Genomic DNA, 20,488 nt, shown 5'->3' with positions numbered 1-20,488 from the left:
TCGCAGTGTCTTGATTTATTTTCTATTTATTTATGTATTAATTAATGTATTTACATTTGTTTGTTTGTTCATTCATTTTTTGAACCGCATTATCCTCATTATGGTCGTGGGGGTGCTGGAGCCTATCCCAGCCAACTATGGGCACCAGGCAGGGGACAGCCTGAATGGATGGCCAGCTAATTGCAGGGAAATAAAGGAAATAATTGGATTGAAAATATATAGATGTATTTTTTCTTTCCTTCTTACATCCTCTCTACACTTCCATGTAAGGAAAATAATTTTCTCATTCTCCTCTGGTGATGCAGCTTCAAAAGTAATGTGAGTGGGAAGCTGGGGCTCGAACCTGAAAGCTTCCAGCTGCGAGACAACCAATCATTGACCTTGATCTATCTCAACCTTCCTCTTGGAAATGTCCTTTCAGGGGAGTGAGACTTGGTGCATCCCAAAGCCATTTATGGTTTGAAGCACAGTAATAAAGTAAACAGATTTGTGTGAGTAGTTGAGGTGTGCGTAAGGGGGACAGACTTGTATACTTATAAACTATCTTTGCTTGGTATATGTAATAAATAAGTCCTGTGTTAGAAACGACTCGGCAATGTTTGAAGATTTTAAAAGTAACATGAAGACCCGTCAATAAAGAAAAATTCTGCTTTCCGTTAAGTATGAATTCATGGAGCCTTATTCTTTTCAATAGATTGCTCATACATTTATTTGGCTCAATTGATATCAACATAGTATTTTGGAAATAAACAGTGTTTCAGTGCTCTTTTAATCTATTCATTTTTTATCTATTCCTCATTCCCCTCATTAACAAGAGGTCTTTTGCATAGTAAAAATAGTTAGATTTCATACAATCACACATATCTGTGTATTAATCTATGTTAAATATGTAACAAAATTCCCTAATATATAATAAAAAACAGTAATACATTTTAAAAAAATATTACACATATACACAGTAGGCAAAAAAAATCCCATGATTTATAATGCCCAAGGTAGAATAGAATGGTTTTGTTAGCTTCAGTGAGATTCTACAATGTAGAAATAGTCATCAAAAACAAACAAAAAACAAAATGACAATAAATCCTCAACGGAATTCTGTGTCCTTGTGCAATACTTAAATGCACATCAGCTGCCACATTGTCGACAGTAAAAATAACAGCAAAGTGCACACACCAGCATGTTTGAACACTCACGTCACTTCTGTCAAATGTTCCTAATGGAAATCAATATTTCAGTCTATTCCCCCCACAACATCTTCATTTTAGAGGGTACATGACTCCAGTTGTATATTGTGGTAGTTGTGTGTTCTCTGCAATCCATTTGTTGTAATTTGTAAGTTGCGTATAAACCCCAGGATTGTTCTTCTTAGCGCAGCCGATGCCCCAGCTCACAATACCAAATTGAAAGAGCCGACCTGAGGACTCACATACCAGTGGACCACCGGAGTCGCCCTGTGAGAAGACAACATCAGAAATCATTATCAATTCACCAATAGGTCATACAAGAACTTCTTAAAACACCCATACACATAACAATAGAGCATTGGAGATGCCGGGGATTGAACCCGGGGCCTCATACATGCGAAGCGTGCGCTCTACCACTGAGCTACATCCCCTGCCTCAAGATTGTGGCTCCCTAGCCATTAGGAAAAACTAAACCTGCACCCATGGAAAGAGCTACATATGCTTCCCGAGCTATAGGGTCCCCTACCCCTGGTGTATGGGCTTGCTAACTCACCCCGCAGGCATCTGCACTCCAGTCGGGTACTGCGGCACAGAGCATGTTGTCAGTGAGCAAAGCTGTGTACTCCGAATTTTTTTGACAGCGAGACTCAGAGAGGAGATTCACACGGGCCTCCTTCAAGTACTGAGATAATCGCTTCACTCCTGCAGAACACACTTCTGTTAGAAGATTGTTACGAATGCAAACAATTGGAAAGACAAGTTTTTAATGGCATTTCAACCTATAGAATAAAGACTGAAGATTCGGTGAATTTACCGTTTTGTTCCCAGCCAAATCCTGCGATGGTGCACTGAGAACCCGCAGGAAGTCGAGTGTGAGGTGGAGGAAGACAAACGGTCCGAACAGATTCTGATCGCGTAGCACATCCACCGCCATTGCTGCTTTTAATCTTCAAGAGCGCTAAAAATAAAAAGCAGACCACTTATGGTCTTCAAAGAGTACAACATCATTGTAAGTAAAACCCTGCTTGTGCTCACCTATGTCATTGTTGTAGTCATCGTCGTTTAATACATCATATCCTTGGTGAAGAATCAACTTTTCCACTGTGAACTTCTGCTCGTTGATGGAATCTGTTTCATTGATGGCGCTCTTCCCAAGGAAGACTGACAGATATTGGAGGTTGGTCGCTTCACTGCATCAAAGACATAGTATCAAAGAAGAGTTATTGTCAACTCGATTTGATGTGGGCCGAACCATTTTAGATATAATATTTAGATTTTTACATGTTTTAAAATAAATGGATTAAAAGAACTGGATCAGAATCCCTAACTATTCCATATTTCTATAAATCTAAAACAATGTTTTTTTGAGCTTTTTTTTCTTAGTAAATATATCAGTAAATATAATACACATCTATAATTTTTATTTTAATTTGATCCTAAAACAGAAAGTCGGCACTCATGATTTACACAATATGATGTGGCAGGCCATATTTGGCCCCCGGGCCGCCATTTTTACAACGATGCCCTAAGCCTTTATCAGATGAGAATTAGATTAAAACATGGTGTTTGGCCTCACCCATCAGGGAAGCAATGTGCAGCCGTAAGCAACCAGCACGGAGCAATGAGCGAGCTGCCGCAAAGGAACTTGGATCTTCGCTGAAAAATGGCGGCAACCCACGGCTGTGACCTTGCTGCTATGAATGACCCCCCTACAATTTTGTGCAATCTTCTCTCGGACTTCTCGCCACATGTTAGCTCTGCGATGACATAAAAAATGGGAATCATGAACATGTCAACAGGAGATGTTGTTGAGACGAAGTAATGGGACAACTTTATCACCTGTATCCACAACAACAGGAGGAGTCACACTTGTAGAACCTGAAGGAAAACAAGATATCATTTAAAAGTTTATCAACTTTATGGAAAAAAAGTTTAACTATTTAAGTCTGTTACATTTAGGAACATCACAGAATTCTCTCACGACTCTCCTCCCTCTTCTGACGCGACACCATGGCCTCCAGCTTTTGTCAGGATTTCTAGCATTAAAATCACAGTTAAGCATTTGTAATCTAAAATATGGATTTCAAGGATTAGAAAATACAACTGAAAGGAAAGGAAATGCTAATCATCTGTTACAGGACAATGAAATAAATAATATAATAACACTGTATTCTGATGTTTGTCTTATAAATGGTACAGTTTTCATATGTAAAGTATTAAGTAATTATGATTTATGGTATCAAACTGTGAAACATGGCCAATGATATGAGCTTCGTGCTGTTACATCTTGGCCACTAAGAGGCAGTATAAATACAAAAATATATATATATATATATATATACTACACAGAAATGAAATAGAAGGATAAGCAATATATATCTCTGAAGTTAGAGTAGTTTACTCAATCATTAATGTTGATGAAGTGGTTTAAATGACTTTTTATAGCGATTTGCATCGTAAGTAAAAAAAACATATTTTATATCACAAAGTTAATAGTTTGGTTTAGTTATCATTAACTTGAACTTGCAATGAGGGGGAATCCTATTTTTGCACCAACTCAAAGACAGAAAAAGTTATTTGCAACCGAGAAAATATATTAAGACATGATTTTTTATCTGTTTGAAATAATAGTTATTACAATTCTTTTCTACCTGCAGTATTTATGATTCCCGATTCCAGACTTGGACCCCCAAGGGTTTGTAAACTTGTTCCAATAAAGACACCGGTTCCCATCAGTTGTTTTGGAAACAAATCCTCTGTAACTGGCCCCATTGCCTGACAGGCATTCCTCTGAAGTATCATCTTTGAAAAAAAGTCAACCGTTATCAATTTCTCCACATATTATGAAATAAAACTAAAATACATGCACCAGTGAGGTCACCTTGATGCATGAGTGTAGGATGCAAGTGTGTATGTGCTGTTGGCCACTTCTTTTTATGGGACCTCCTTGAAAAAGCCTGAAAACAAAGCATGGTTTACAAATGTAGTTAAAATATCTTGCCAAGAAGAAAATTCAATCTTATATTTGAAATGTACTCACAAGTTTGATATTGACAAGTGTGACAAAACAAAGAATGACAAAGAAGTTCATCTTTACTTCTGCTTTTGAGATATTTTTGTCTGAAAATGACCTAGAAAAAAGAGGAATAAAACATTTAAACACAGAATGATGCCCTTATAGGGAATTTATCTGCAGGTACTATATAAAAGGACATGCACACATTTGATTATCAAGAAAGCACAAAAGAATAAGTTTAAACATTGTCCAGTAAATAAAAAAAAAAATCAATACACTAGTTTATGAGAGCTGAAATAAGATGCATACCTTTCTCTTGTTATAAAGTGTTCCCCAAATGCATTATTTTATTAGCAGAAGTTTTTGCTCGTCTTTTTTCTTGTTGCATTCTTCAATGCTGCTTTTCTTTGTGTCACCTCCTATTTGAAAATGTAGCAGTTGGGAGGAGGAGTTTATGGGAAGGCAGCCAAACATCACTCATACAAACAGCTGACCATCATATTCGCTTTAAAGAAGTGTTGCTCATGACAAGTGACATCACTAGTTTCATATCGAAGAATTATGTCCAAAATTGGTAATACGACAGGCAACTGCGCTTTTGTAAAGATGAGCACATCCAGTGTGAATGAAATGTCATTTTACATTAAAGACACATAAATATTATACATTTAAAGACCAAGTTAAATGACGCTGGATTCCAACGCAAAAAGCTGAATGCATAACTTTAGGATTTTTGCAACAAGAGTTCAAATCAAGTCATGTTTGTTCAATCAATTATTTTTTAAATTTAAAAATACAGTTCATACAAATATTATTACTATATTGTCATCCCCAAAAAACTTTAATAGTGAAATTCACTTCATAGCAGGCACCAAGAATAATTGCATTTGATTGAATTGTACAAGTGGTACAATATGTCACACTATGCAGTCAAAAAGGTTTTGATCAAATAATTTAGCATTAGTAGATAAAAAAAAAACACATTTGCCTATGCTGAAATCATACATTTAAAGGACAGACAAAGTTCTTACATGGTTTCCTAAAAAAATACAATATAACACAAGGCATACATAATGGAATAATACAAAAGAATAGTCTTGCATGCAAAAAAAAAGGTTTAGAATGTAATGTTGATAATGGTGCAACAAATACTATGAAGGTATTGCTTCTTTGAAATCCCCTTCCAAAATACGACCTCATTTATGCTGTCACTATTAGTCACATTTCCGCTTTTCTAATAACAATAGCCAAACAATGGTATCAAGGATGACTACATGCCTACCACCTAAATCACAGCAAAGGCAGGAAGCACAAAACAATTTAACAGGAAGATTCAAGTATATCAAACAACCATCAACTCTTGTTGTCATTTTCAACATCCTCATCAGCTGGTTTTTCGACTCCATGCACTTCAAATTAAATTTTGCTTTGGATTACAATGGTGGCTGGGCAGTTGAGTGGTTAGTGTGTCAGTCTTACAGCTCTGGGATCCTAGGTTCAAATCCAGATTTGTCCACCTCTCTGGAGTTTGTATATTCTTCCCATGCCTGTGTGGGTTTCTCTTGGGTACTCCTGTATCCTCCCACCATAAAAAAGATAGGAATGAAAGCCTGATTGGACACACTAAATTGCCCTTAGGCATGAGTGTAATTGTTGACCCGGTTTGTCATTAATGAGAATAAAGCAGTTCAGAAATTGAATGAATCGTTAGTTTGTTTGTTTGTTGTTGTTATTTGTGCATTTCCCCACTTATTTATATTTTTGACTACATATTATGTTGACTAGTTATTCATTATTCATGTATTGATTATTTGTCTATTATTCATACTTATTATTTGGTCATTATTTATTTGTTGTGGTTATTTGTGTACTTCGTGGTCAAGCTTTAAATCTCATTATGTACTTGTATTATGACAATAAAAGCATTTATTTCAATTGAATTCATTTCAAATGGATTGCATGCCTAGCCCTGTCAATTACAGCCAATGAGTTGAAGACCTTGCAATTTAATTTTCAACCCCATTTCCTTTCAAAAATGATGAGAATAAACAACAATAATAAATAGCACAAGTAAATGCACATTTAAAGCAGAGTATACGACGCCATCTGCAGATGAAATGGGAAATTCTGAGATGTTGACATGAACTCCATGATGACACTTCAAGGGGGAGGGTCGGTTAACATGTACAACTTTTTTCCATACATTTCTTTTAGTTAATTTAAAAATTGGCTGCAATTCATTTTATAAGCAACGTTAAATCACTGAACAAAAGTTAGTATCGTGGCTTTTAACAGCGATCTTCAATAGTTTGACGTGTTTATCGCATGATGTCACGCATGCGCGAATCCACTTTGGCGTTTCCATGATACTTTCACTTTGTTAGAAACTCCTTTTTGGATGTTTTCACCCATGAAAAGACCACAAACATCTAAATCGACACGCGTGACAGACTTCAGATGCTGACAGTTTGATTTAAGGACCAAGATTACAATAGTTAGCCAACTTGGAAGGCTAAAAATCTGGTCAACGACTAAAATGTTTTGACGCAAATATTCCATGAGCCTAGAAAAACTGACGTCCCATGTAGGTAAGAATTTCACCGATTTACCTGCAGATCTCTCAATAAATGATTATATCCCACATATAAATAGATGTGTTTTAGTTGTGTGTGATATATGTAACTTTTAATGATAATAATTCACTGACAAAAAAAAGTAAACACGTCCTCAACCTTATTTTTCTTACGGCTGAAATGTTCTTTCATAAAGTCACTCAATCTATTTGGACGCTGTCAGCCCTCCCAGTCCAAACATACTGGGTCTCTGTCATCATCAATGGCCTCTGGCCCTAAGTCACGTTGGGGGATAGGCTCCGGCACCCCCCGCGACCCTACTGAGGATAACGCGGTTCATGAGATGAGACCATGTGAAGGATTTAACATATTCTCCTTCTTCAGTAGGTTTCCTCCAAAGTGACCATGGAGTGGGCATCCATCAAACAGAACCAGCTGTGCGGAGCATGGGAGATGAAGGAAAGGCTCGGGATGGGAGGCTTTGGCCATGTCTACCTGTACCAGAATCATGTAAATTCTCTAATTCATATTGGCACTACATAGGAGGATGTTGATGAACATTTGAACTATCTTGAAAAGAGAGAATTACATAGAATTATCGTAATGCTAGGATTAATAAATGTTTTTTGAGAATAAACATTCCGATTAAAAAAAAGTTCTTTTTTTTTTTTACAATCTCGAGTTGCGTTCTTTTATAAAGGATAATATTTGGTAGTATTACAAGAATAAAGTGGCATATTGTTAAGAAATACAATAGACATTGAAATTATTTAAACAACAAACTTGGAACTCAAAACATGATCTTTTCCCATTCATATAATTGAAATGAATGGCTAACTCTCAACAGGCAAGCCCTAATAAACCCAACATTTGGTAATCGACCCTTATATTCGTTGTAAAAAATTGCCATTGCCTGAAAAATTGGGTGTTCCTCAACTATGCTTGTTAAAATATGTGGAGGTTTTAAAACAAACCTTGCTTTTTATTGATTAATAAAGTGGATGCTTTTTTTCCCTCAAACATGCCTTTTAATTTTCAAAAGATTGCCTCTTTTGTCTACTATATATGTTTTTTTTCGATTTGGCTTTTCATAGTAGTTCATAATATTGGAGCATCAGAATCAGAATTCCTCATTTGTTTTGCCTATAATTGATGTTGTTGTAATATATCTGCTATTATTTCATGTATTGAGCAGAAGTCGGGGGAGAAGTTGGCCGTGAAAATCTGCCGCCTCGAACTGAGCCTAAAAAACAAGGAACGCTGGGGCAGAGAGATCCAGATCATGAAGAAGTGAATATTCTTTTTCATTCATTCACTATCCCTACTCACGCAGGGTGCTACAGCCAGCCTATCGTGTCCAACTACGGGCACCAGACCTCCAAAGCCTGAATTGGTGGCCAGCCAATCGCAGGGCACAAGGAGATGAACAACCATTCACACTCGCACTCATACCTAGGGACGATTTAAAGTGTTCCACCAGCCTACCCTGCATGTTTTGGGGATGTGGGAGGAAACTGGAGTACCCGGATAAAACTCACACAAGCCAGGGGAGAACTTGCAAACTCCACACATTGGGCACAGACCTGGGATTGAACCCTCAACCGCAGAAGTGTGAGGTTGACAAGCTAACAACTCTTCCCTCGGGCCAGAAGTGAATGTGAAATATGAATTATTGTACCTCAGAAGAAACCTTACATTAATCTGTTTCAGATTGAACCATGGGAATGTGGTTCAAGCCAATGAAGTTCCAGAAGAAATGAGTTTGATTGCTTTTAATGACCTACCGCTTCTGGCCATGGAGTACTGCTCCGGAGGGGACCTACGCAAGGTCATTTTTTTATCTATTAACTTTTTATGTTTTAGGGGTTTAAACAATGCATTTTACTACATATATTCTGGTGAAACATGCGTAGGTCCTCAGCAAACCAGAAAATTGTTGTGGGCTGAAGGAGAGTGCAGTGCTCGCCTTGCTGAATGACATTGGTGAGATTTTTTTTTTCGTTTTAAACTTCCTATGTGATTGTGATTGCGATTTTAATTTTTGACAGGATGTGGAATCCAGTATCTTCATGAAAATAAGATTATACACAGAGACCTAAAGCCAGAGAACATAGTTCTTCAAGAGATCAATGGAAAAGTAAACCAAACTCTGTCTCTCGTTTATAAAAGGGCCATTTGTAATGTTGTAATCATCACATTGTTTTTTTGTATTCACTAACACTCATTTTCCGACAGCTGGTGCATAAAATTATAGATCTTGGTTATGCAAAAGATCTTGACCAAGGCAGTGTTTGTACGTCATTTGTTGGAACCCTCCAGTATCTTGTAAGTACAGTAACTTTATATTATTTTTTTACATTTTTTTTCAGATATTTTCGATTTTTTCATTTTTGAATTTGTTGCTTTGATTTCTAGGCTCCAGAACTGTTTGAGAGTAAACCTTACACAGTTACTGTGGACTATTGGAGTTTCGGTACAGTGATATTTGAATGCACCTGCGGCTTCCGTCCATTTCTACATCATATGCAGCCTGTACAGTGGTGAGTATACATACACAATCCTAGACATAATTGATAATGCTTCCTCTGTTTTTCAAGATTTTTAAACTGCAGATTTTTTTCCTGATATAATAGTTGATGTTATGCGTCCAAATGAACATTTGAAACAAAACACGTGTCTATAAACACTGACATTTCTCCAGCCTTTAATAATGATGACTTGGAGTATGATACAAAATGAAGGTTTACAATACTCAGTAATAGTGCGTATGTTTTGTTATATGTGTTTGTGCCTTTAATAGGACAAACCAAGTGAAGAATAAAGGTGCCAAGGATATCATGGCAGTGGAGGACATGAATGGAGAAGTTAGATTCTCAACACATCTTCCTTATCCCAACAATCTTAGCAGGTAGGAACATAAGGTACCATATTTTTCAGACTATAAGTTGCACTTTTTTCGGACTATAAGTTGCACTTTTTTTCCTAGTTTGGCCAGGCCTTCGACTAAAACTCAAGTGGGACTAATATTTGTTTTTTTTGTCTTTCGGCCACCGAAAGCCTGTTTTTTTAGGGTGCCGTTATCTAAAAAACTGTAATTGTTACTTTAACAGGTGCCTATCTAGCCTGTTGTTCTGGATTGAACAATTTTTACTTTAAAGTATGTTTGCTCTTGGTTTCTGATTAAATTCAAATGTGCCCTTCTGGGTTTATACCCCACTTATATGTACTTTTTACCTTTCATTGTGCATTATATGGTTGGTGTGACTTATACTCAGGTGACATTTATAGTCCAAAAAATATGGTATATATGATATAAATGATAGCATTTTATGTTTATTAGAATATTTGGTTGTGTTTGTGCCAAAGACCATTGCTGGAGCCAATAGAGAATTTCCTGCAAATGTTGTTATTGTGGGATCCAGTAGCCCGTGGTGGAGGTTTGGATCCTGATACGTCTAAAGCAAAGTGCTATACTGTCCTCCAAAATATTCTCAGCATGAAGGTCAGTATTGACACAGAATCCCTCTTTTATATTTTAACCATGTACCATGTTCATTTCATAAGTAGAGGTACCACTGTACTACAAGAACTATTAAATTGCCTGTGTAGATAGAGTATAATTCCGAGATTTGATGCATAGGTAATTCACGTGTTGGACATGACATCAGCCCAGCTGCACTCTTTGATCCTGGAGGCCGATGAGAGTTTACACTCCTTGCAGCTTCGTCTAGCCAAGCACACCCAGACACACATCTCCCCACCAAATCAAGAACTTCTGTTAGAATCAGGAATTTCCCTGGATCCACGGAGACCTCCTGCACACTGTCTGCCAGATGGTTTGGTATGTAATACATTCACAGAAGTAAATTTACACTGAATGTTTGCGAATTAAATGGCACACTGAATGAGTGGTTAGCATGTCACCTGGCTGTTGTGAGGTCGTGGGTTCAATCCCGTGTGAGTTTCAACCTTCCTGTGTGTGTGGGTTTCCTCCGGTTACTTCCCACATCCCAAAAACATAAAATGAATGATCAGGAATAATCTTACAGCCCTTCTGTAACTGTTCAATATGTCTGTACTGACCCTATGCCATAATATTTATATTTCTGTTTTCTCAGAGAGGCTGGGATACCTCCATCGTATTCCTGTTTGATAAAAGTCAATCCAAGTACTCAGGACCGCTCACTGCCAGGCCCCTCCCTGAGAGTGTTAACTTTATTGGTGAGAAAATTAAAATCTTGAACAAGTTTAACAGTAATTAATGAATGAGTCAACAAAGGGATTTTTCTTTTTTTAATTTCAATATGTAAGTGATTTTTAAGTAGTGTGAATAAATGTTTGTTTCTATAGTCAGGGAGACTAACACACAGCTCCCATTGACTGCATTGAGGAAGGTATGGGGAGAAGCAGTCAGCTATATTTGTGGACTAAAAGATGACTACACCCGCCTTTACCAGGGTCAAAAGGCTGCTATGTAAGTATATTTATGGAATTGCCATTTGAGTATGATGAGTTGGGGTAATGACCACATTGATGGCTAGGGTCATATCAATTTTCTTTTCCCCAAATGACATAATATAAGCAATTGCAGTCATTTTCACCTGTGTTCAACTGTCACACCATTACAAAATCATTTGGACTTAAGAAGAAACTTTTTGGTTATTTTTCTAGCAAGAAAATCTGTAAAATAAATAATAAAGCAATTTAAACTGACACATTAAGTCTTTGTCGGAGCTCCCACGAATTTCATGTGTAACAAGTCTAAAAAAAAAAAAATCATTGAGTAAAAAAACTTTATAAGGAAAATTACCTCCCGTGACTTATCAGTTTTCTGGCCTGCTGCGAATGATGACGTACCAGTAGTATGTCGAGGAAATGTACTTGGGAAATATCCTGTGAAACCTTGTCATACGCAATCATTTGGCATTAGCAAACACAAACGGGGAGCTGTGCTCTCTATGACATAACATTCCTTTCTTGTGTTTGTGTGTGTCTAGGCTGAGCCTGCTACGTTATAACACCAATTTAACGCGCTACAAGAATCTGCTCTTCTCTCAGTCACAACAGCTGCAGGCCAAACTGGCTTTCTTCAAAACCAGCATTCAACATGACTTGGAACATTACACCAAACAGAGACATACAGGCATCTGTGAGTGTCTCATTAGCTATGAACAGTTTATGAATTTCTCTTTGTCACAAGAGTAGACAAGCAACCAGAGGTTGGTTAATGTTTCATATCATTGTGTTTTGATGTGAAGCCTCAGAAAAAATGCTCAGGACATGGCATGAAAATGAAGCAAAGGCTGAGGGTTTTACAAAGGTAGGACAAAGGTTTCAGAGTCATTACTACAAGCATACTTTCTTAGATTAAAAAAAATGTATTTAATAATTTCCTGCCACAGGATTCTGATGTGGAATATCTCGATGAGGCGATAGTTGCGCTTCATTCTGAAATTGTGGAATTACAGCGAAGTCCATTCTTGAAGAGACAAGGAGACTTGATGAAACAGCTGTCAGTATATAATACAATGATCATTTTAGCTGCTGTGTTTAATACACATTGACTAACTCATTAATGTGTTTTTTACAGGGAGGGAAAAGCTATTGAACTCTACAAGCAACTCAAAGCCAAGTGTAAAAGTTAGTGCAAATCTTCCCATAAAACGTGTCAATAAATTGCTATACTAAATAAACCTGCCGAGAGGAAATAATGCAAGGGTTTCACAATCGACTAAAAAAATATCAGGCATTTGTGAAAAAAATGAACTCGTTGTACAGGCCCTGACCCACCACATGGTTACAGTGACAGTTCAAGTATGGTGAAGGCCATTCGACAAATGGTTCAGAACCAAGACAGAGTGCTGAAAGACTTGTACACTCACCTGAGGTATTTCATTCACAGACAGCCAAACAAAGCCATCCATGATAATTTAATCATTCTACATTTTTACATTTGTCTCACTCTGCAGTACAATTCTGGTGTGCAAGCTACGCATCGTTGATTTGTTCCCAAAGCTGGAGAAGGCATTGGAGAGCATAAAGATGGCGGAGGCAGCAATAATGCAGATGCAAACAAAGCGACAGAAAGAGTTCTGGTACCTTCTGAAGATTGCCTGTGTGAGTAATTTTAACTTAACAGTCTAAAAATAATTTTCTCAAGTCATATTTGAGAAATTATAACATGATTAGTCTCTAACCGCAAAGTAGAAACCTTGTTTTCTTGTTTTCAAGGCCCAGAACAATTCACAGATTAGTGTTCAGCCATCCAGTGATAGGTAATGTGTTTCAAATACAAATCTTTTATTAAAATGGTGCTTTGTGAAACTACTAAACTTGTATTCTATTAAATTGTGGCAGAATGTTAGTGAAAATATTTAGTATTGTGGTTTTTGCAGCAAAAGACAAAGACATTTTAAAACTAATTCAACAATCTTTCTTTTTCTTTTACAGTGAAACAACTCAGTTATTGGAGGACAACCGGCATTATCTAAGTAAACTCACATCTTTGCTGCAGGATACAAGTGAAGAAAGAGAGCAAAGTATCATGGTACAGTCACTGCATAGTAAAAGATAGTTTATGTTCAAATCGGTGGCATGTTTTCATTGATAATCATTTAAATTCAGTCCATTCTAGTGTGTTTTACCCCTGCTTGATTTCATTTTAGCAGTTTGACGTTGTGTATTATGTCTTGCATTGATATATTACATATCTTTGTTGTTTCTTCAGGAACACGACTGGAGTTGGATCCCTTATGATGCAGAGAAACACAAACAAGAGCCGTCGAATGGCCAATCAGAAACTCACTAAGTTAGACCCTCGAGGCCTTACATCAAGTGTTTTTTGTTTCTTGTTGTCTTTGGCTTACACAATAATGTAATAGACACAAACTTTATGACACCCTCTGTAAGCAATGAACTATTCAACTTGTTATAATGCTAATTGTTACTTGTTTTTAAGCATTTTACAGAATGTAATTAAAATGTAGTATTTATTTTACTAATGAAACTGTGTTGGTTTCCTCCCACATCCCAAATACGTGCACGGTATGCTGGTTGAACACTCCAAATTGTCCCGAAGTATGAGTGTGCATGGTTATTAATCTCATTGTACCCTGCAATTGGCACAGTTGGCTGGGATAGGCTCCAGTACTCCCACAACCCTTGTGAGAATTAGCGGAATGAGAAATGAATGAATGAAATGAATTTAACGTCACCGAAAATGGATACACTTTTTACTCTCAGACTTCCTATTTGTAATATTGTTTAGCACTTAATTGATATTAGTAATTGAATATGCCCCCAGAGTGAAAAGTGAATGGAGAACTTAATGATTCTGGTAAAATAAAAAAAATATATACTAATAGACTGCCTCCCTCAAGTGGCGTACACCAGTATTACTAATTATACTTTTGTGTTTATAAATTAATGTCTAATTTTGCCAACTGGATTGCGCTACTGTATCATCATAATACACGCTGGAGCGGTGTGTAAAATGCTTCCGAAAAAATACTGTAATATTTAATTCTACGTGCCAATATCGCATGTGAAAATAATTCCGACAGTACTTGAACGCCGCATCGTATCGAGTCCAACCAAAACTGGGGGAAGCAGTTGAGGCCGAGGGATGAGTTGTTGAATGAACGCCGGGATTGGTGACTGTTCGAAATAGTGGTAATTTCATTTCACTATCACGCGTTATTCAGACCAGTGTTTGTGTTTTGCTATCCGTTTTCCATATTCTAGCTCAGGTTTTGCTTTATGGGACGAATTCCATCGGAGTCTGGATACGGTATCCGCCCCCGGTAGTGAATCTTGGCTAAAAGGCTAACTGGCTAACAACGTCGTGTGACTGTCAGTAAGACGATTTTTGCGTTAAAATAATGTTTCGTTATGAACACGAACAATGTTGTAACTGCATAAATAAATTACAATTCAAGGATGAAAGGGTCAAAGCAAAGAGAGGCCCACCGATTCTTAAAACATAAACGGTGCATTTACTTTTTAAATGCTAACATTCATTACATACCTATTTGACTGTTTTGATTGCTCACAATACAGAAGCAGTGATGCAATCATATCCTATCACTGTCATGTTTTAGGAGTTTGTTATTTATTAAAACTAAACTTCTGTCAGCAGGTGAGAGCGAGAAATGATGATGCCGCATGTTGGGGCTGTGTTTGCAGCAATAGCAGGAGTGACAGCTATCCTGCTACACTCCTCCATTCACAAAATAGAGGAAGGACATCTTGCTGTCTACTACAGGTATATTTAACGTAACGCTGACTTGAACACAATAGGACTACGTTTCTTTAATGCGTGATAATATGTCGGAATTACATATAAATTAAAAAAATGTAAACATTGTCCATACACAATAGAACCCCAAATACCCCCAATACTACGTATAACAGTTAATTGTTGGTTACTATAATGCCACTTCTTCAGTATTTTTTTTTTTTTTTTTTTTGGGTGACTTGGCTTAACATTGAAATTTCTTTCCTCCGGGCTATTTTCCTTTCTGCAACCTCTATAATTATCTAGTATTATGAAATAAAAGTCAGTGTTGAATTCTTTTTTTTCCTATTTATCTTTTTAGGGGTGGGGCTTTACTGATTGGTCCCAATGGTCCTGGATATCATATCATGCTGCCATTCATTACCACCTACAGATCAGTGCAGGTAATCTTTTCTGGCATCTTACGTGCAAGAATGCGGAAGCAAGAGCCAATTGTGTGTTTCAACACCCTCCATTATTAAAACGGGAACCTACGAAATACCTATAAAAAATAGTTTTCTTCTCGTTCTAATGTCACATTTAACACGAGGTGCGAAACCTCTACATGAGTTGTTGATGTATATGATATTGGAACTAGTGTGGTTATATTTCATATATTTTGGGTTTCAGACTACACTCCAAACTGACGAGATTAAGAATGTACCTTGTGGGACAAGGTAGGCATATATTTTGTGAATCCCTCCCTTCTCCATTGTTGTTTACAAACTAAAATGGAAATAATAGAGACTGATTTGATGAAAATATGAGTAAAGATATTTCAGGAATAAAGTTGGAAAATAAACAAAGTAAATGAAAACAGAAATAGAGTGAAACTTAAAACAAAGTGGCCATATTAAGACAGTGAACTAATGATATTTACATAATGTTAAGCCTTTTTAAATGCTAATAGTAATATAAATGATAAAGGGTGAACATTCAGTTTTAGGGTAATTTGAGGTAAAACTATGAACATATTTCTTTTTAAAATATTCTGATTAAAAATTCTGCCCACCAGGTGAATTGTCAGTTTGTTTTACACAATTATTAACTTGGTACATTAATCATTTTGCAAATACGAAATAGCTATTTATATAACACATTTTCAAGAGCAAAATGTTGGATGAGAATAAAGGTACTATTAGTCTTAATTATGCAATATTTCAGCAGGAATCTCACACCTAAAGACCAAAGTCATACATTCATTGGCCATCATTTTGTTTTGGAGAAAAATATCTGGCCTTAGACTTAGACTGTGACGCTTTAATTTCCATTGCTCCTTTAAGAGTAATTGGCATTGACAATTTTGTGTCTGTTTGGTAGTGGCGGGGTGATGATCTATTTTGACAGAATAGAAGTTGTCAACATGCTGGTCACCTCAGCAGGTAATACATGTTTTAAAATGATATTTAAAAAAAAAAAAAGTTCACTTTTGCTATGTATATAGAAGCGTTGTGGCAGCTGCCTAACGTCCCCATGGCCTCACCATTTGTCATGTGCTTTTAGTGGTGGACATAGTGAGGAACTACACAGCGGATTATGACAAAACTCTCATTTTCAACAAGATCCATCATGAATTGAACCAGTTTTGCAGCGTGCACACACTACAGGAAGTTTACATAGAGCTCTTTGGTTGGTCTTTACTTAAATTCAGGATTAAATGTAACGTGCAATTGGAGATAATATGGTGTTTTTTTTATGTTTTCCTAGATATAATTGATGAAAACCTGAAGACTGCCTTGCAGAAAGAGCTTAATGTGATGGCTCCTGGACTTACCATTCAGGTACTTTTTATGTGCTTTATACAAGATGTACTAAGTCTAAGTGGGTGCAGGATTTCATTACATCCATGGAAGACCAATCAGGTGTATTACAAGGGTAAAACATATATACGGATATATGCATGTGTGGATATATATTTATAGATGTAAATATCCTCCACACAAACCTTTGACTTTTTGATTCAGTGGTTCTTTTGTGTTTCCACACAAAATAATGAAAATTGATTTTCATTTTTCTTTTCATAACCTTTATGCTAATTAGTGGTGCTATAATCAGAAAGACTAGCCTTTGTATTCGTCCATCACACTGATGTTAAACATTCAACATGACATTCATAAGTGATCACACATGCTGTAGGAAATGACTTTGTTGTTGTTAAAACTGCCTTTTTCTATCTCCACTTATCTAACTGAAATGAATGCAGGCCGTCCGTGTCACCAAGCCAAAGATCCCGGAGTCTATCAGGAGGAACTTTGAACTCATGTGAGTAGGCCTCCATTTCCTGCCTATGACTTAAGTGGTAAAGTGAGTTCAACAGCATGAAAACAAGTCATTGGAATATAATTATTTTGTTTCCGTGTAGGGAAGCAGAGAAGACTCGTCTCCTAATTACCGCTCAGACTCAGAGGGTGGTTGAAAAAGAGGCAGAGACTGAACGGAAGAAAGCCATTATTGGTATTTGTGGTTTTGCTGTTACTTTAATTTGCACCCTCTTCTAGTCCAGTCCCCCTCAATGCCTACTGCTTTTTTTATACAGAGGCTGAGAAAGTGGCCCAAGTAGCTCAGATCCAGTTCCAGCAGAAAGTGATGGAGAAAGAGACTGAGAAGAAAATCTCGGAAATCGAGGGTCAGTCTCCTTGTGTTATTCTGTACAGTTTTGTGTAAAAGTTGTCATAAAATTGTTAATGATATTTTTTATAAAAATGGATAGGTAAACAGAAATTGATTACCATATTTTTCAAATTTTATGTAAACAATCCTGAAGGAACAAGTCCCTGTCAGAAAGCCAATAAATTTAACTCCATTACACAAATGACATCAAACAGAAGGTTGAGGATTGCTATTAAAAGTGCCTAATTGTAGAAAAAACTGCCAAGGGACATTTAACCAAATATTCCATTGCCACATGGTTATTTTTGATGCGGTGGATTTGATCACATTTTGCGTTAACGTACAATAAAGTCATAAAGTGCCACACATTTGTAACAGTAAGTGGAAACTCGGGGGAGCTTTTTATTTACCACAACTGTACATGTTTCTTCCTCTTCATCTGCGAGATGGTGTTGTCTTATTCTTCCATGTTGTCTTCCTACGTGTCTCTTAATTCAGATGCTGCTTTTCTGGCCAGGGAGAAGGCAAAGGCAGATGCGGAATACTACACTGCTGCCAAGTTTGCTGAAGCAAACCAGGTTAAATACATTATTGACATATACACACACACATTTGCCGAGTATTGTTTTACTCCACTTTTTGGTACCAATCTTTTCTGGTAGCAATAATAGCAAGGGTAAGTAAGTCCATGCTAATGGCCGTTTTTGACATGTAGATAGATGCCTGTCAATGATGCATTACAATGACTTGTTTTGCATCCTCAAAAGAATGGACAGTCAAATTTAGGAGATTGGCTCACTTTTTTTTCTTTGTCAGTTTTTAAGTAAAGTGAAGCAAGCCGTTTCTTTCACATTCCCACTGCGATCAATTTCTTGCATTTGTTTGTATTAAAGTACCATAATTCAACATACAGCTTTAGCCATTATATTCTCCTTTATGTTATTAGTCAGCATTTTAGCTATTAGAATCAATCACAAAACATCCAAGTTCAACTTCTTTTTACCATAGTGTAACGATTACATGTTCTGTATTGCAGTTGAAGTTAACCCCAGAGTACTTGGAGCTGATGAAGTACCAGGCTATAGCGAGTAATAGCAAGATCTACTTTGGCCAGGACCTCCCTAACATATTTGTGGAGGGAAACATCGGCCTGAACCAGGTGGAAAATAATCATAAGGCACACAAGCAGGACTAACCGAAATCTTAAAAGACACCTTTGTTTTGAGTCTTAAATTGCAAAGAGAAAGAATTGGATTTTGAGATGATGGAAAAGCAGTAGAAAAAGGTCATGAAAGGGATTTTTTTTTTTTTTTAAGCGTGAGAATGAAAACCCTACACAAAGGTTATCCCTAATGTGAAAGCAAGGAGTTGCTAATTAGGTGTTTTTTTTTTTTATTTTATTTTAATAAATTGCTCTTAGCCATTGTTATTATATGCAAGGAAGACGATTGTTTATGTATTATTTGGACTGGAATGTAGCGGGTGACACTAATTAGAAAGAAGAGGGGATTTGCTTTGTGTGTGTGTGTGTGTGAGATGTTCATTCAATAGTGAATGAGGCATTTCTTAATTTCTTTAGTGTCTAGTTAGCCGTTTTTCAGTTGTGGTTCAAACTGCACTGTGGTGTTCGCCTGCTGCTAAAAGAAAGTGGACTTCCTTTTAAAAGTGCTAATGAGAATGTAAACTGCATTCTGGCAGAAGAGCTTCCTCTTCTTACTTGCTCTGCTGGTTTGTCATGTTGTGGCCTGGTGCTGATGATGATGAAAGTTGTGCCTGCTCTTATCTGCCAACACTTTCTCTTTCCAGCGCAATGAAATATCTCAGGAAAATTTCAATTAGTCTGATGCTCACAAGGATTTCAAGCCTAATGTCGATACTGCATCCAAATACTAATCCTTCATTCAACTATCTCTAGGGTTGCGCTCTAGTTTACTGTCCTTGGATCGGAGGAAAGCTGTGCAATCGCCACACGAGAAAATGAGCTTTCAAGTTACCCAACCGTTCCATAGTCGACACATTGTGATGTTGCATTCAAACTGCACAATGTCTCGTTCTTTGCCAAACAAAATAAAGCCTTGTAATAACACTAGCATCCTTTTTTTTTTTCTTAGCCGCTTTTTTAATAGTGCTTGTACAGGGGCCCCGTTTGACTTGATCTTTTTCTCGATTTGTATAAGGAAAATGCAAGTTGAGCAAGTGTAACAATGGCGGTCAGTCACGCTGAAGCGCGTCAGCCTCAACGTGAGCTGAGAGAAAGACACTACTTTTCTCGTCGTGATCAGGGCGATGTGTGCTAATGTTTTTGTGACTGTGAAATAGCCGCAGTCTTCCTCATGCTTGCTATGGCGGTGCTTGCAGATAACCATGCAAATAGGGGCTTACCAATCATTCGACATGATTAACTGTATTTGTTTCTTGCTTATATTTTGTACAATCTGTGAAATTCTCTGAAATTGTCTCTCCTTGTTTTTTAAGGGTTTATATGCAAAAGTATGTTTTCACAATGTTCTTAAATAAAGCCTATTTTGGTACCTCTCTTCTCTATTGCATTGATTGACTGACTTATTCATTCAATATCTTGAATATTGGGGGGTGCTGGAGCCAATTCCAGCACAATTAGGGTAGTGGCCAGAATTGGTCGCAAAGCACAGGGAGAATTATGACAACTTTTATGGCAAATTTGAAGTGGTCTCAAAACTCTTGTTGGTAATTGCATTATTTGAACAAAAATATTTACAGATGCAATTATAAGGCTTTTGAACACAACATTCCAGATTGAGGAAAATGCCGGTTGATTTAGTGTAGTTCCAACAACTTCCAATAAAGG

The 20,488-nt window shown here is 37.0% G+C and overlaps 3 protein-coding genes and 1 non-coding gene across 7 annotated transcripts; 2 read left to right on the top strand and 2 right to left on the bottom strand.

Annotated features, from left to right (window-relative positions):
- Positions 1 to 707: 707 nt before the first annotated feature.
- plaua (plasminogen activator, urokinase a) lies at positions 708 to 4,611 on the bottom strand. Its single transcript, XM_077729867.1, has 11 exons — positions 4,513 to 4,611; positions 4,228 to 4,318; positions 4,069 to 4,144; positions 3,839 to 3,989; positions 3,141 to 3,223; positions 3,027 to 3,065; positions 2,764 to 2,944; positions 2,223 to 2,377; positions 2,002 to 2,145; positions 1,741 to 1,889; positions 708 to 1,454 (listed from the first exon to the last, which is right to left on the bottom strand). The coding sequence occupies exons 2-11, from the start codon at positions 4,276 to 4,278 to the stop codon at positions 1,260 to 1,262; spliced, it is 1,224 nt and encodes a 407-aa protein (XP_077585993.1). The 5' UTR covers positions 4,279 to 4,318; positions 4,513 to 4,611; the 3' UTR covers positions 708 to 1,259.
- trnaa-cgc (transfer RNA alanine (anticodon CGC)) lies at positions 1,547 to 1,618 on the bottom strand. The gene has a single exon. It is a non-coding gene; the product is annotated as a tRNA-Ala (tRNA).
- Positions 4,612 to 6,431: 1,820 nt separating the features above from the next.
- LOC144205237 (inhibitor of nuclear factor kappa-B kinase subunit alpha-like) lies at positions 6,432 to 13,782 on the top strand. 2 transcript variants are annotated; one of them, XM_077729455.1, is made up of 22 exons: positions 6,432 to 6,791; positions 7,164 to 7,286; positions 7,972 to 8,066; positions 8,487 to 8,604; positions 8,690 to 8,759; positions 8,825 to 8,913; positions 9,012 to 9,101; positions 9,192 to 9,316; positions 9,577 to 9,684; positions 10,143 to 10,278; positions 10,417 to 10,617; positions 10,895 to 10,997; positions 11,127 to 11,250; positions 11,774 to 11,925; positions 12,035 to 12,096; positions 12,179 to 12,288; positions 12,367 to 12,416; positions 12,555 to 12,663; positions 12,746 to 12,893; positions 13,008 to 13,051; positions 13,227 to 13,323; positions 13,504 to 13,782. In XM_077729455.1, the coding sequence occupies exons 2-22, from the start codon at positions 7,182 to 7,184 to the stop codon at positions 13,582 to 13,584; spliced, it is 2,217 nt and encodes a 738-aa protein (XP_077585581.1). In that variant the 5' UTR covers positions 6,432 to 6,791; positions 7,164 to 7,181; the 3' UTR covers positions 13,585 to 13,782. The 2 variants fall into 2 exon arrangements, with proteins under 2 accessions (XP_077585581.1, XP_077585580.1); XM_077729454.1 differs by having other exon boundaries at positions 6,433 to 6,791; positions 7,161 to 7,286.
- Positions 13,783 to 14,335: 553 nt separating this feature from the next.
- Positions 14,336 to 20,205, top strand: erlin1 (ER lipid raft associated 1). 3 transcript variants are annotated; one of them, XM_077730279.1, is made up of 12 exons: positions 14,336 to 14,447; positions 14,911 to 15,039; positions 15,374 to 15,455; positions 15,682 to 15,728; positions 16,372 to 16,433; positions 16,555 to 16,680; positions 16,759 to 16,832; positions 17,255 to 17,313; positions 17,414 to 17,505; positions 17,588 to 17,677; positions 18,160 to 18,239; positions 18,698 to 20,205. In XM_077730279.1, the coding sequence occupies exons 2-12, from the start codon at positions 14,927 to 14,929 to the stop codon at positions 18,854 to 18,856; spliced, it is 984 nt and encodes a 327-aa protein (XP_077586405.1). In that variant the 5' UTR covers positions 14,336 to 14,447; positions 14,911 to 14,926; the 3' UTR covers positions 18,857 to 20,205. The 3 variants fall into 3 exon arrangements, with proteins under 3 accessions (XP_077586405.1, XP_077586406.1, XP_077586407.1); XM_077730280.1 differs by having other exon boundaries at positions 14,351 to 14,447; positions 14,914 to 15,039; XM_077730281.1 differs by lacking the exon at positions 14,336 to 14,447 and adding an exon at positions 14,471 to 14,627 and having other exon boundaries at positions 14,914 to 15,039.
- Positions 20,206 to 20,488: the final 283 nt, after the last annotated feature.

This window comes from Stigmatopora nigra, chromosome 12, assembly GCF_051989575.1.
Source record: "Stigmatopora nigra isolate UIUO_SnigA chromosome 12, RoL_Snig_1.1, whole genome shotgun sequence".
NCBI classification, from domain to species: domain Eukaryota; kingdom Metazoa; phylum Chordata; class Actinopteri; order Syngnathiformes; family Syngnathidae; genus Stigmatopora; species Stigmatopora nigra.
Note: the sequence above shows the minus strand (reverse complement) of the source record. Positions and strands in the feature narration are given on the sequence as shown.